The 15,006-nt window shown below is 39.5% G+C and overlaps 1 protein-coding gene across 2 annotated transcripts; it reads left to right on the top strand.

Annotated features, from left to right (window-relative positions):
• Nucleotides 1-1,686: 1,686 nt before the first annotated feature.
• sncgb (synuclein, gamma b (breast cancer-specific protein 1)) lies at nucleotides 1,687-10,936 on the top strand. 2 transcript variants are annotated; one of them, XM_062442910.1, is made up of 6 exons: nucleotides 1,687-1,807; nucleotides 5,678-5,719; nucleotides 6,562-6,689; nucleotides 7,892-7,909; nucleotides 9,458-9,499; nucleotides 10,827-10,936. In XM_062442910.1, the coding sequence occupies exons 1-6, from the start codon at nucleotides 1,687-1,689 to the stop codon at nucleotides 10,833-10,835; spliced, it is 360 nt and encodes a 119-aa protein (XP_062298894.1). In that variant the 3' UTR covers nucleotides 10,836-10,936. The 2 variants fall into 2 exon arrangements, with proteins under 2 accessions (XP_062298894.1, XP_062298893.1); XM_062442909.1 differs by lacking the exon at nucleotides 7,892-7,909.
• Nucleotides 10,937-15,006: the final 4,070 nt, after the last annotated feature.

Raw genomic sequence — 15,006 nt, 5'->3', positions numbered from 1 at the left:
ATTTAGCTCCTGTCTCTTTAAGGCCACCCTCCTGATGAGACCACTCTGTTCTGATTGGTTAAAGCCAGGAAGCTGTCAGCACCAGAGGCTAGAGGTTAGGGGAACTGCAGAGTCAGGTGATAATTATTTGTGGTTTCATCACAGTGAGTGATCCCATTACCTTTCACTTTGCACCTCGTGATTGGACCCATTTTTAATTTAAAATATTGATTAGTGCAGCTTTAAGTTGATCAAATGAGGATTTAAGATTGGACTACATACTTGACTTGAGACTTTAAAAGAAAATACATACGAGCACTAAAATAACTTGTTCTCGTCTATTTTAACACTAACAGGTGTTCACATGTAGTATCATTTTAATGGTCACCATTTAGACACCTGACTTTCATCTTTATTTGACTTCACAAGTACTGGAAAAAAATATCCTTGTGAGTGATGTTTTTACAGCTCTCAAATTGTCCATTTAATGCTTGAATAGTTTCTTTACATAAAGACAGCCATCAACTGATCATCAACCAGCATGCTGATATCATGCTGCGTCATGATGCCGTATCTTTTGTGGCTATGGGGGGCAGTGTGATCCTTTAATGTAAGACCCTCTTCACTGCAACAGTAAAATAGCTCTACATATATCAGTGTGTCCAAAATATATCACTATATTCCTCCCTCACCTTTGCTCAGGTATATGGACCAAGGCCAAAAAAATATATAGTAATGCACCAGCTGATGTATATTTGTCCCCATTTTGCTAAAAACATGAATGTGATTTTGTGGAGTTAACAAAAATCATCCACAGGATTTTCTGTGCTGCTGAGTAGGCATGTCTGGGAGGAACGGGACGGAGGAAGAGGAGGAGGAAGAGGAGGAGGGGCAGTTGTGACTCATTCAGGTTGGGATGACAAAGCAGTTTCTCTCCTCTCACAGTAATGAAAATGGCTGCAGGGTCTGTCATTGTCCCTCCCAAATAATTCAGTTGAATGAGTCTTAATGGGCATGATATTACCATGAATACATACAAATGTGATTTTAAGTAGCCGAGTACAGAAAACACTATGTGAAAAATACTCAGAATCAGAAAGGGGAATTATATCTTTGCGGCATGCTGTGTGATGTGATTACAGACGACATGACAAAATCTCTCAAAGCATATGATTTACACCAAAAAAGGCCTGTTTCCTCTCCACCATAGTGCTGAAGCTCACTGGTTATGTAACAGCCCTCACAAGCCCAGCATCCAGAAAGGTGTGTCCAGAGCAATGTGCCAATCACAATATGCAAACAGAGTGGAGGCTGCACCGAGCATGAGTGAGAGCCATCAGGAGAAAGATAGATGAGGGGATGGAGTGGTGTTTGAGGGGCGGGGTTGCAGCATGACATAAAAATGCTGCAGCATCCGGCTGTCTCTCCTCCTCCTCCTCTCTCCATCTCGTGCATACCGGCTGTTTCCCCTCCCCTCTTTCTCTCAGTCTGCCTGCTGTAGCCCTGCTGTGCGGTCCTCTCAGCCCTCTGTTGTAGCACCAAAGGGAGGAGGAGCCACCGGCACGCACACACTCACACAGCCACACACTCATCTCCCACATCATCTCTTCTGCACGCTCACTGTAACCACCATCCATCCAGCCAGCCAGCCAGCCAGCCAGCCAGGTCCGTTTGGAGCAGGAGAGCCCAGCCGTCTCGTCGCCCAAGATGGATGTACTCATGAAGGGGTTCTCTATGGCCAAGGAGGGGGTGGTGGCCGCCGCAGAAAAGACCAAAGCTGGAATGGAGGAGGCAGCAGCTAAGACCAAGGAAGGGGTGATGTATGTAGGTATGTAACCTCCAGACTGTGAAGCGGAACTCACTTGCAGGATAAAAGGAAAGTTGTTCAGTTTAGGTGATATGCATTCTTTTTTTTTGTGTGTGTGTGTGTGTGGTTGAATCGTGTGTTTTTGCAGGGCTGTGAAATGTGGTCCCATGAGTGTCCATGTCTGGGACACTTGTGAGAAGTAAGGAACAGAGGGAGGAGGAGGAAGAGGAGGAAGAAAGGAAGGAAGGAGGGGATGGAGTGAGTGTTGGAAGGATACTGCTGCAGGACTGGCGCAGGGCAGAGGGTGGGGGTCTGAGATAGTGACAGATAGACAGACTGGGGGGTGGTAGATGGAGGTAAAAAAAAAAAAAAAAGTTGTAATTGGCTGTAGCTGGTGGAGGAATGGTCTGTCTTGTGGAAAGATGATAATAAATTATAGAGAAGAGAAGAGAGGAGGAAAGAGAGGCACTGCAGGGTTCGGTGATGGCAGTTTTTAAAAATCCCCTTTCCTATTTTATTCACATTCAGTTTTTTGTGAAGCAGTTTGCAAAGGGACATCTGGTGATAGACTTAATGCAGCGATGTAGTAGCAGGAAAAAAATAAACTCATTTTACCTGCTTTTTTTCTTTTGCAGAACAGAGATGACCTACATTTGACAGGCTAGCATAAATATTTTGTGAGATGAATTCATAAATTCACAATAACAACCATGAAAAAAATTCAAGTAGACAAGGCATTTTAAATAATAAAAAATATGATTGTATATCTTTTTAAATGTAATTGATTGGTGGTTGTTTAAATGTGTTCCTCCAATACTAATGTAGTCCTGCTGTAGTTTCCTGCTCTTCTATATTAGCTTAGACAGCGACTGCGTCACATCTCAAGGTTACCCCGAGTCCCAGGCTATAAGGCCTTCTGCAAGAGGAGGGGTGGGGGGGTGTGCACATTTAAGAGGGTGGGAGAGGAGTGGAAGTCTTCTTCGTCATCTGAAGTCAGTCCCTTCAGCAGCTCTGACTGACAGCTCTGAAACTGCTCCCGGCACTTTCAAATCTTAATCATGATGATGAAAATGAGAATGAAAAGATGAAACGGTGTGCGTGCAAGAGTCAATGTCACAACGTGAAGGAGGGGGGGAGGGAGGTGAGGTGCACGGGGCAAGGATCACTTGAGCACTGCAGCAATTTGCTCTCCATCAACCCTCCCTCCACCCTCCACGCCATACTAGTGTGGATGCGAAGAGTGTGAGTGCGTTTATGGCGTTGCAGCAGCAGGATTTGCCTGCCAGTGCGTGCTGCCTTGATGACTAACCACCTTCATCCCCCCACAGCTCTTAAACCCCTCCCACCCACCACTCCCCCCAACCCACCACCTTCCCCACCCCGAAGGAAAGATGGAAGGATAGAGGGATGCTAGTGGAAAGACAGAGAGAGGAAAAAGGGAGACAGAAGGGAGGGGTGTTATGTCAGAAAAAGCTTCTGGTCTCGTGGCTTCTGTATGAACAGATGGAGGGACAGAAAAAAAGAGAGATAGGTGACATGTAATGATGGAGGGATGATGGAGGTGGAGGGAGGAGGGAGAGGATGGAAAATGAAACCTTGATGTTCCAAAGAGTACAGGCTAGTGACAGGTTAATGGACTTCTCTCTCTGTCTCTGTGAACTGAGAGACGAAAAGAGGGAAAGAAAATGCAAATGCAGATCAGAGGATGAAGCGACGAAGATGCAGAGAGAGAACCAGAGAGGAGAGAGGAGATGTGATCACTGAAGTGAAGAGGGTCGATGGCTCACATAAACCACTGTATCTGCCTGCAGCAGAGTGCATACGTCAGCATGTGAATGTGGCTACACAGTATCGAGGTCTGCATGGCTGCAGGCCAAAACTGGACAGACAGCGGGACAAGCTGTGATTAAATCAAAAAATCACACAGTTCACTGCACACAAGCAGCCACAAAATATCTCCAAAGACTCTTAAAAGCCTGATATATCTTTTAGGAGATCATCAATAATGTGCACGAAAAAAGGCTCTAGATGCTGGTTTTCTGCAATGATATGAAAATATGGCTTTGATAATTTTTCCAGAGACAGATTCATGTCGAAAGCTTCATTGCCTCTCTTTAATAACAATTTAAAAAAATCTAGCAGCTATGATTTTTTTGTCCTGTAATTGTCTTTTCACCCCTCATTAATTATATTGAAAAATTCTCTTATCTTGCCTCTTGCAGACATTTTCATACAAGGCCTGAACTTGTTGAACTTGCACAGGTTCCTCTTATATATGTTGTTAATGTGTCTGTGCAAAGCAATGTGAATGTCTCCATGTATATGTTATATATATTTTATTGCTAAAAATGAATAAAAATAGCACCACTGATAGAAGTTTTCATTAAATAAGGGTGATATTCAAGCTCCCATCTCATCAGGACTGATAAAACACAAATCCTTCTCTGGGAAAAATTGACTTAAGCCACATTTTTGCGCATTTAATATATTATTTCATAATAGGAAAAAGCCTTCACACACTCTAATCTGTGCAATATTAATTTATTACGGCAAGCTTTCGATCAGGATTATAATTTATTATAAGGATTATTTTAAACATTTCTCTTTTGTTCTTGTTCTTATGCTCAGCTGTGTGCATGTCGGCCGGCTCCTGTTCATCACCCTTTACAGGAATTACATCTGCTTCGGTCCAAAAATCATTTGATCGTTTAAAAGGAAGTTCAATCAGAAGTTAAACAGTCTTTCTTAAACACAATGTGTTCTGTGTGGTGATGACAGACAGATATAGATATTCACACCTTGCAGTGACACTTGGGGGGCTCCCTGTGTTGACTGAGAGAAAGAAGCTGTGTCATTGCAGCGTGATTGTGTGTTGGGCTGTACTGCAGCACTGCTGGGTAGTCAGGCACGTGGCTCATGAAGCACGGGGAGCGTGCAGAGAGATGGAGGAAAGCAGGAGATGGAGAGAGGATGGGTGGATGCAGGATACAGTAAAAGGCATCATCTGCATTTGTGTGAAAGTACAGACAGAACAGTCTGTGTGCTCTAATTAATGTGATACTGCACAATTATTCTCACGTCTTTCCTTGCTTTCGTTTCTACCTTCCTCTAGTATTCCCTTTCATCTTTTACAGCAGATATTTCTCTCGTTCTATCCCTGGCAGATTATATAACTACCATTTAATCTGCTTAGGATCATACCGTAATGAGCACAGGGCTGGTAGAGCAGAGATGGACACACAGAAAGGAGCTACTGATCATAGGAAGTTTTCCAATAAAAAATGACAGCTGAGCTTCATTGAGCGTTAAAACACCAAATGCTGAGCTCTTGAGGTTGAAAGGGGAAAATGAACATTTAAAAGCTCACACAGACAAATAAAAGGACCAAGAAGCAGCCAGGAATGAACATCAGTCACACTGAGTAAAAGTAGGTCTTTAAATGTATTTTTAGAAAGAGGAATGTATACTGCTGACCGAACATTCTCAGGAAGGTTGCCTCACACTCTAGTGGAGGCAACAGCAAACAAAAAACACAGAACATTCAATTTTAACATTAGAGATGTTTCTCTGACTGGAAATCTAAACCTGTTTTTATCTAAATAAAATGGTGATGAGCAACTGGCATTGTTACATTGACGTAATCATCGTCAAAAAAGGGGGGAAATTGTTTAATCAAAGGATATAATTGTGACGTGATAACAGGTTTTATGACATGGTCTTCTTGTTATTACAGTATGAACAAATAGATATATAATTTTAGGTTTAAGGGCCATGGTTCGATAGATGAATCCATCCTTGTTCTCCCCCACTGATTGAAAGACAAAAAATTAACAACTTCACTGTAAGCATGCATACTTGAATGTGACTGTGATATCCTTCTTTGATTCTCAGGTAGTAAGACAAAGGAGGGAGTTGTGTCATCAGTAAACACAGGTAAGAAACGCTGTGTGTGTGTGTGTGTGTGTGTGTGTGTGTGTGTGTGTGTGTGTGTGTGTGTGTGTGTGTGTGTGTGTGTGTGTGTGTGTGTGTGTGTGTGTGTGTGTGTGTGTGGTACTTACGTTGTGGTGACGTAAATCTGTTTTTGCACTCATGTTTAGAGGATTCACCTCCTTTATTGAGACAAAATGGAAGTCCCATTACCATAAATCATTCATAATTTAATAATAATTTAATAAAAATGTTAGGGTAAAGACTTGGTTCAAAGTTAAGGTTAGTTTAGGCTTATGTTAAGGCTGGAGTGGGAGTCAAAAAGGGAAATCTGAGTCTGTTTGGAGCCCTGTGATTAATTCCATAGTTAAATTAAAGACATTGCACAACAACTGAAGCATTCACTATTGATGCACACTCTGTCAATACATGTCAATAGATTTCAGATAATTTACAGAACATTTATTGTTATATGTTCTTTTGACTTTGACTTGACTCAACCACTATGTTAGGAAGGAAGAGTTGGTTATTTTTCATTGTATTTGCAGAAATGTTATGTGGGACTAGGGTTGGGAGGTGGCAGGGGTGGAGGACAAAAATATTTTAAAAAATTAGTCCATAATGTTAATGGAACATAATTGTAGAAGTTAAATAATTAATAAATAATAAATATATTTATTTAGGTTAAGGTAAGGGTTAGGGTTAGGCATTTGTTGGTTATGGTTTAGGTCAAGATAAGTCTCCAAGAAATGAACGTAAATCAGTGTACTCTGAAGGGATGGAGACACAACGCTGTGTGTATGTGTGTGTCAGTTTCACTACTAACCCTTCTCAACTCTGCACCCCAGTGGCCAACAGGACCGTGGATCAGGCCAACATCGTTGGAGACACAGCTGTTGCTGGGGCTAACGAAGTGTCACAGGCATCCGTGGAGGGTGTTGAGAACGTCGGCGCATCATCCGGGCTCATCAACCAGGTCGGTTACTGTGCAAATGCTAGATTACATCAATAGTTTTCAGAAGGTTTGAGCTTTTTTCAAACCTGCTTTAGTACCTCTGGGCAATAGACAACAGCTCAGAACAAGGAATCAAACACTGAGCTCCTGCAGGTGTAGGAGTGTTGACCTCCCTGCAAAGGAGCCAAACACACACACACACATTTTTAGGGATGTGAAAAGTTTTGTAAGAGATAGAGCGCATCAAAGATTTGAACTATACTTGACATTGTACTGCTACAAGCTCAGACAATCCTGGGGGCATTCACAGGTTCAGAAATAAAATTGTGCCTGACACTGATCTGGTTTACGGGCAGCCACTAGATAGAGCTCTTTCCCCATTTCCAACTCATCAGAGAGCTGCAGCAGTGCTGCACCTCAAGTCTATTGTTGTTTCTTCCTTTAACAAAGTGGTACTAAACATGCAGTTTTGTATGAAATTACTGCACATTTTTATTCTTATTTCATTCTTTATTCTTATTTCTTTCATACATTTATCTTTTATAGATAAATGGATTAGGGTTGCTAACTAATGATTACTTTTATTATCTACAGTTTATCATTGAATCTAAAAAATATCAAAACATTTTGAAAAATGTGATGTCTTCAAATCGCTAATTTTGTCTGTCCAAATGAAACTAACAATTTTCTGTCATTGTTGTTTGCTATATGATTTAAATGATTAATCAATTATGAACATTGTTTATATTGATTAATGGGATGATTGTTTCAGCACTACACTGACCAACATGTAAACTATTATATATTTGTATTATTAGGTATTTTGGTCCATGGTTCAAAGTATCCATTAAAGTTAAAGCTCTTGAAATGTTTGCCTATAGATATTTCTTTAATTCAATATGTGACACTCGCATCAGTTTAACAAAGACAAAAGCCTGATAATCTGACTGAATTATAATCATAATCATTGCCATAATTCTCCTTGAACCACTGAAATAATCCCATGCGTGGGCAGTGATTCAGAGGTCTGAAATTGGCTAGTTTTGTGTTGTCATGCATGTTTCACTAATAGTTTTTCTGTGTCTGTGTGTTGCTTCTTTTGTTGTACTATTGTGGCAATGCTTCTGTCCTGTGTATTGTTGCTGTGTTGTGTTGTGTTGTGTTGTGTTGCTGTTGTTCTCACTTTTTCTTGTTTATGTTGTTTGTGTCTTGTCCCCTGATAGGAGGAGCCTGTATACGAGGTGCCTATTGGACAGGGCTGTGGGGGTGGGGGTCATAGGTCATCCTAGGGTGGTATGGGGTGAAGTAGGAGACAGTGAGGGGTTACTCTGCATGCTATATGCACTAAGTTACCCATGTATTAGGTAGTAGGGACACCTCTAAGTCCAATCTCATAAACCTGCAATAAACCTGGCTTTTTGAGTATAGTATGAACTGAGCCTTTAAAATTCTTAAAGGAACCTTTAAGGCATGTTTTCACTTTTGATATTTAAGTACATTTCCCTGTCAATACCTTTGTAAGTAAAATCAAGTTCTGAAGCTGAATCTTCATGTTTAAAGGATAGCTTCACAATTGAACAGTCCTACAGTGCAAGAATGTATTTAAAATGTTTTTTAAAGCTAAGTTAAAAAGTTTCAGTATTCTAAGTTTGTCAAATTAAGTGGATATCTTTTAAAGTTAGTCTTTTAGTGCCAGATTCCCAGTCGATGTCTGGGAATTTTTCTTAACATGGAGACGAAAAGGGGACTTAATTTTGGTAAAAACCCTGCAGCATTTTTAAGATATCAACTTGATTGGACTAACTTAGACTGCTCTAGCCTCATAAGCTTCACATGAACTTTTAAATACATTTTTGAACAAAATGAGGCCTGTGGATTTTGTCCCCCATCACTTAAACAGTAAGCACATATGTAAGGGATGTCTTAATGGTCAGTATAAATAGTAGGAATGATTACAGCAGGCAAAACTAGTTTCAATGTTCATGCTTTTGCGTAGTAATTACTGCATTTAAAAAAATGTGAACCTACCCTTTAAAGGTGAGATTTATTGCTAGACTGTTGTATTGATTGTAGCTAATAACTAAGTGTATAATAATTAATGGCCTGCAACAGACTGAATGAGCATCAAGAGAGGAACAGAGAAACAGAAGCTTATGTGATGCTTCCCAAATTCAAATGCAGTATTTGTGCATAAAAGCTTCTATCAAATAAGCATATTTGTAAATATTTAAACTCAGAAATATTGAATTTAAATATAAGTTCTTACTCTGAATATTGCCAACACTTTCTCATTACCTCTCAGATGTTTACTCATTCATGTAATTGAGGCACCAATGATACTAAACTTTTCCATTTTTAACCATGTAGCTCCTCTGTGTAGCATTAAGTGACATACAAGCTCTCAGCCACATCTTTAGCATGTCAGAATAGTGAATATATATTCATGGCATGCACTAAAATACCTTCATGCACAGCTCAGGCAGAGCGAGGCCTGTGCACCTAAATGAGAGCCTTTACTTCACTCTTACATCCTGTAAAGCTCTAATCAACTAACTGACCCCTTTCCCCTGGAAAGTTTTACGCATGATACTTTGAGTCGAGTTCACACAGCATGGTCTTTATAGTCTTAACTGCTGCTCAGTGCTGGAGGAAAACGAACGCTAGATAGCCATTGGTGCTTGTGGCCCTCCACCCTGCCATCACCTCATCCTGTCATCCTCTCAGAAACGTCCACTTCACCTCTTTTTTTGTGTGTAATTTATTCTCACTTTCCTTCTCTCCTCCTACAGGGAGAGTATGGAGGAGTGGAGCAAGGTGGAGAAGGAGGAGAGGTAAGAAAAGACTTTTCCATTGCAATATTAGTGCAGACAATATAAGTCAAATCAAATTATGTGTGACATTTTTGGCTGAGTGCAGCATGAGTAAGAATTACAGCCGCAACTAACGATTTTTTTTAATCGATTCAGGTATTCAATTATGTGAGACGTAAACTTTCCTCCACTATATTTCTACTGTTCAGTTTATCTAATGGCTGCGGTATGTGGTTGCTTAATAGGTTCATAAATGCAATATATTGCTTAAGATGAGATCGATTCAACAGTAGATGCAGTAGTTTAGATTTAAGGGTCACTTGGCTTGTTAATATAGCATTGAATCATTAATAATTCATCAATTTAAAGTGTCAATATGTGATCCAAACTAAATCAAATCATAGCCCTGCACTTTTTGTTTTTTCTTGTTTCAAGAAAATAACATTTCAGGACCCAGTCATGGGCAGAATTGTCTTTTATACAATTGTTATACACTGTTAATGAGTAAACTCACTGGCTGTATGAAATGAGTAAAATCTTGACCAGCTGCAGCAATAAACTGTAACGTACATTTCTGATATTTAAAGTAAATTCTGAGTTTTCTTTTGTATTTTTCTTTCTTTTATTTTTGAAGCAAGACAAACAACAGGTAAATTAACAGGGATAGATATGACATGACTGAACATATCTCCTCTGAAGGGCCTCAGTCTACAATATGGTTGATTTTGTGCTAACTCAAGTGCATAACTTTAAGCCTGATAAGATGGATTCTCTTATGATCTTATGCTTGCGTGTTACAAGATCAATTTTACATTATGACAAGATATTTTCGTGTTATAATGATATACTCTTCTTCTTATTACTAGATACTAAATTATTCTGCTTTAACATTTCTTTAACATTAACATTAAACATTTCTTGTAATAACAACACACCGCTTTACCTTGTTTTATCACAAAACGTTCTCATTATTTCACAAATGTCTCATTAAAACTAAAATTTCTCATTTTAACATTTGATTTTATTTATTTATTGATGTAGAAGACAATGAATCCAAGGGATAACATGTGAAAGTGAGAACACGTGTTTCCAACATGGTCCCTGAGGCCAGAAAAACAGGACAGACAGTGATAATTTAATACCTTTTAAGGCCTTTTTGGGGAAACTGAATTCAATGATTTCCCAAAACCTGCTGCAGTTCTCAATTAAACTGATTTTGATTTATAAATCAGTGGAGTGCTCCTTTAACTTGCAATGATAGTATTGCTACTTCTATTCAAGTCAAAGGATCTAAATACTTCTTTCACAACTGATGCATCTTTCTATCTTTATTTCCTTCCTCCTGCAGGGGTATTAGTTGTCTTCAGGACCTCCCCTCCCGTCCCGTCCAGCGGCCCCTCGCTCCCCTCGCCTTGATGTACCAGACTTCAGATGTTCAACATATTTTTTTGTGACTTTACGGAAACCAAATCAACTAAAACAGACTCTTCCGGATGCCGCACCTCAGCCCCAACCCCCCCTCCCCTCTCTCTCTCTCTCTCTGCCTCGTCACTCCCTGGCGACCCTCTGTTACACCCTCTGTCACCCCCCCCCTCACCTCTTTTCCTCCCCTCTGTTTTTCTGCAGCCTGTAGCTTTCTCCTCCACTGCCCGTCTTCCCCTCGCCTCACCTGTGTGTTAGTGTTGTCCTGATATGAATCCTGGTGTTGTTACCACCCTGCCCCCCCCAATGCCTACCAACCAATAGGGAAACCTCACACGCAAACACACACACACACACACACAAAAAGAGACACACCTTCATTATGCACATGCATGCAACACACACACACACAGTACATACAGCAAATGCCAGCACAGATGCACACAATGGGCAATAGATTGACAGGTACAGCTAAGCCTCTGCAGTCCACAAACAATAACTCATTGTGTGACTGAGGTTGTGAGAGGGTGTGTGAGCTACTGTTTGTGTGCGTGTGTGTCCATGGGAGCTTAAATATATATGTGTGTGCATGTGAAGCTGCTGGGGTATCAACAAATAACAACAAAGAGCTCCAGAGGCTTGTACGGGGAAGACAGATATCATTCTGTTATGTGTGCAGTAGTTAGTTAGCTACAGTAGACTGCATGAACAGACATGTAGAATGACTTGTGATGTGTTGTGACTATAGAGTAGCAGCTGTTCTGTGTAGCTTTGTATGGCTTAGTGTGTGTTTCGCCTCGACGTTTAGAATTCAGGGTTATTAACCAGGAAGCAGTACACAGTGCTCATTTTTCTCAGCTGTTAAAAGTGGCGATTTGAATTGTGTTCATGTGATGCATGAAAACGAGAAAAAAAAGAGCAGTTTCTGACTTTTCTCCATTGAGTTAAATATTTGTGGCAAAATAAGCAGCAATCAAAGGTTAAAAAAAACAGAAGAAATAACATCATTAGTCATAAAATAATGAGAGTTTAAAGTGAAGAATTGTTGTTTTGGTTAGATAAGATCGACAAGGGGGCGCTCCCTCACATCATAAGCAAACAGATTTTTATTTTTAGATTGTTATATTCTTTTTCATGGAAATTCCAACACTTTGATAGAACAAAAATGCATTCATGTATGGAGGACCAACATTTCTTATAACACTTACAAGGCCGATTATTGTCTTTTACCCTGCAGAAGCACCAGACATTATAAACTCATGCGGTGCATCCAAACTCTGTTCAAACCCTATTCTAATTTCTAGTGGACATCCCAAAATTTCCAAATATGTCAAGCTGATACAACGTTTTTCTCAATCTTAAAGCAATTTGAGGCAAAATTATGGGATTAAAAAAGGTTTTCTGGGGGAATTTAAATGTTAAAATCAGAAGCAAACATATGTTGCACAGTTAAACTCAGACCAAGGAGGAATTATGAGTAGCTGATGATGATCACCTCTTGTTATTGTGTATTTGCTTTTTAGTGAAACTGGTTTGCATGTCATCGAGAGAAACAAGCAGTCTGGACATAATTTGGATTTCTGTGATATAAAACATTAATTCAATCAGTCCGCTGAGAGAGCAGAGTGAATGTTTGGGTTTCATCATAGATCAGCTTTGTGTGTAGCTCTATGTACAGCTTGAATTCTGGGATATGTACTGTAGTTGTTTTAGGGTAGTTTTTATTTCACACAAACTAGTCTGGCTATTCTCCTGCTCTCGCCTACCAACTGTCTGAGCCAATCAGACGATTCTCCTCTCCTGTCACTCACTGTGACGCCACCCTCCACCGCTAATCTGCCCGGCATCAGTGTGTGTGTCTGTATGCACTGTATGTGTGTGTTTATATGTGTGTGTGTTAACATAGAACAGGTCCAGCCAGCAAAGTGTGTGTGCGTGTGTGTTTGAGTTTGTGTCCAGAGCAGGTTTGTGTGTTTTTACTTTGAGGCCAATGGAAACTGATGACTGCATGTTGCCTTATTAAGCAATCTGACATTCACACACACACACATACATAAACACAAAGTCCAACACACCGCACTTATACTAACACACACACATACACACACAGCACACTCTAAACAACACACAAATACAAATCCCACCTCAAACACACAAACACAAATCACGCACCATGTTTAAGTTGGCATCAAAGCAGACTCGCTGATTTTATAAACAGTACCAGTGGAATTAAAAAGGTTTTGTTGAAATCCAATTACTGTGTCCAGAAGTTTGTATTTGTGCATTTAATTTACAGGTTTTAATAACAACTGGTTATGCGCATGATTCAATGCTGCAAACAGTCAACACAACTGCAACAACTACAGTATGACTACAGACTTCGAATATCCTGAATACTTTTCTGACTCAAATACAAACAAACAACAGGACAAACTAGCAATGGAAATACTTACATAATCACTTCAAGACACCATTTATGTTCAAAAACTAGCATATGGACATCAATCTGCCAAATCTTAACCACACTGAAAAACAGCTACAGTACATTCAACCAAGCCGCAACCAAAAAACAAGAAAACATGTCTGAAATAAATCCCATTGAAACATTTCCTGCTACATTTCAAGGACTTGTTCCTGTTGAATACACTGTAGAATGTTCAAATCTTAGTGTATCTTATAAGGATTTCTTATAAGGTTTCCAAAGCAGTGGGTTGGTACAGTAGACTGTGTGAAGAGATTTGAAGTTGTGGATTGAACCGTGCGTATAAACAATCATAATAATTAAACATGTAAACTAATCAAGGCAGACTGTCGAGTGAACTAAGAGAAAAATTACATTATGTGCCTGAGCAGGTTTATTCAGACAGAAACCAAGCTCAACAACCAACCAATCAAATACATCCACATCCACATCCATATCAGCCAATGAGGCATTCACACATGGATTAAAACAATATCTGCAAATCTAACATTAATGCCAACAGCATAATGTTCATCCCTCTATTTGCTTTCATTTGGTGTTTCATAATGATGTTGGAGAGCACAGCATCTCTCCATCGTATCCTGAATGGAAAGATTTGCATTTATTATCAGCAGATACTTAAAGGATAGATTTCCACTGGCTATTAAAAGATCCTCTTCAAATGTGCTTTCAATGTAAATGATGGAAGCCGAAATCCACAGTGTGTTATATGTCTTATATGAGGCCTCAGCAGTCTTGGTTAGTCATGTCAAGTGGATATCTGCCACGTTCACAGTCTTTTAGCATCAAATTCCCTCTTTGTGTTTCCCTGTTGAGCTGCAGTGGAAGTAGAGTAAACAAAAGAGAGACTCTGGAAAGCTAATGTTGAAATATATATACTTGATGAGACTCTTTTGGACAGCTGAAGCTTCATATTAGTTTCAGATAAACTTTAAAATTCAATTTTTGTGGATTTTAGTCTGATAATGCACTTACATTGTTTCAGTGTTGTCATTGGTGTAGCTAACTGTTGTTTTAAGACAGACTTGAAACTGTTAATCTCTCCTTTTATTACTTATTAGTTAGAAAACACCCACAGTGACAGCAAACTTCAACTTGATATCAGCCACACTGGACCCCATGAGGAAAACTTTATTCTTTTAGCAGTTGTTTTTATCTGAGTTGATCAATAAAGGAGACAACAGGAGGGCAAACTCAAAAAAGCTAGGAAGATCATTTTATAGATCATGTACATATTTTTGTAGACTATAAAACCTAATTACTATTTTTGATGGACAGATTACCTGCTGTACCGTATAGCTTAGCATCTTGTTAAAATGTATTAATTTAAGCATATATTACACTAAGTTATACGTTGTATGTTACTTGAGGTCATAAATAGTCTTAAAATGTGTGATTTTGATCTTCCTTTTGGTTGGTATTGATCTGCTGTTCACTGTTGCATCTCTTTCCATCATTTTTCTGATAACTTATTTCAGCCAATACTGATAAGCTCCTTGGTAAGATGTCCCAACATGCACCCCACAGATCCCAAACCAGTGTACAGTATGTCACCACAGTATGAAAAGGAACTAAACTTCCACACAGTTATATATTTTTTTTCTGAACATTTTATTGGTTTCCA

The sequence above is a fragment of the Scomber scombrus genome, chromosome 21 (assembly GCF_963691925.1).
Source record: "Scomber scombrus chromosome 21, fScoSco1.1, whole genome shotgun sequence".
NCBI classification, from domain to species: Eukaryota; Metazoa; Chordata; class Actinopteri; order Scombriformes; family Scombridae; genus Scomber; species Scomber scombrus.
The sequence above is the reverse complement of the archived record's forward strand: the minus strand, read 5'-3'. Positions and strand labels throughout refer to the sequence as shown.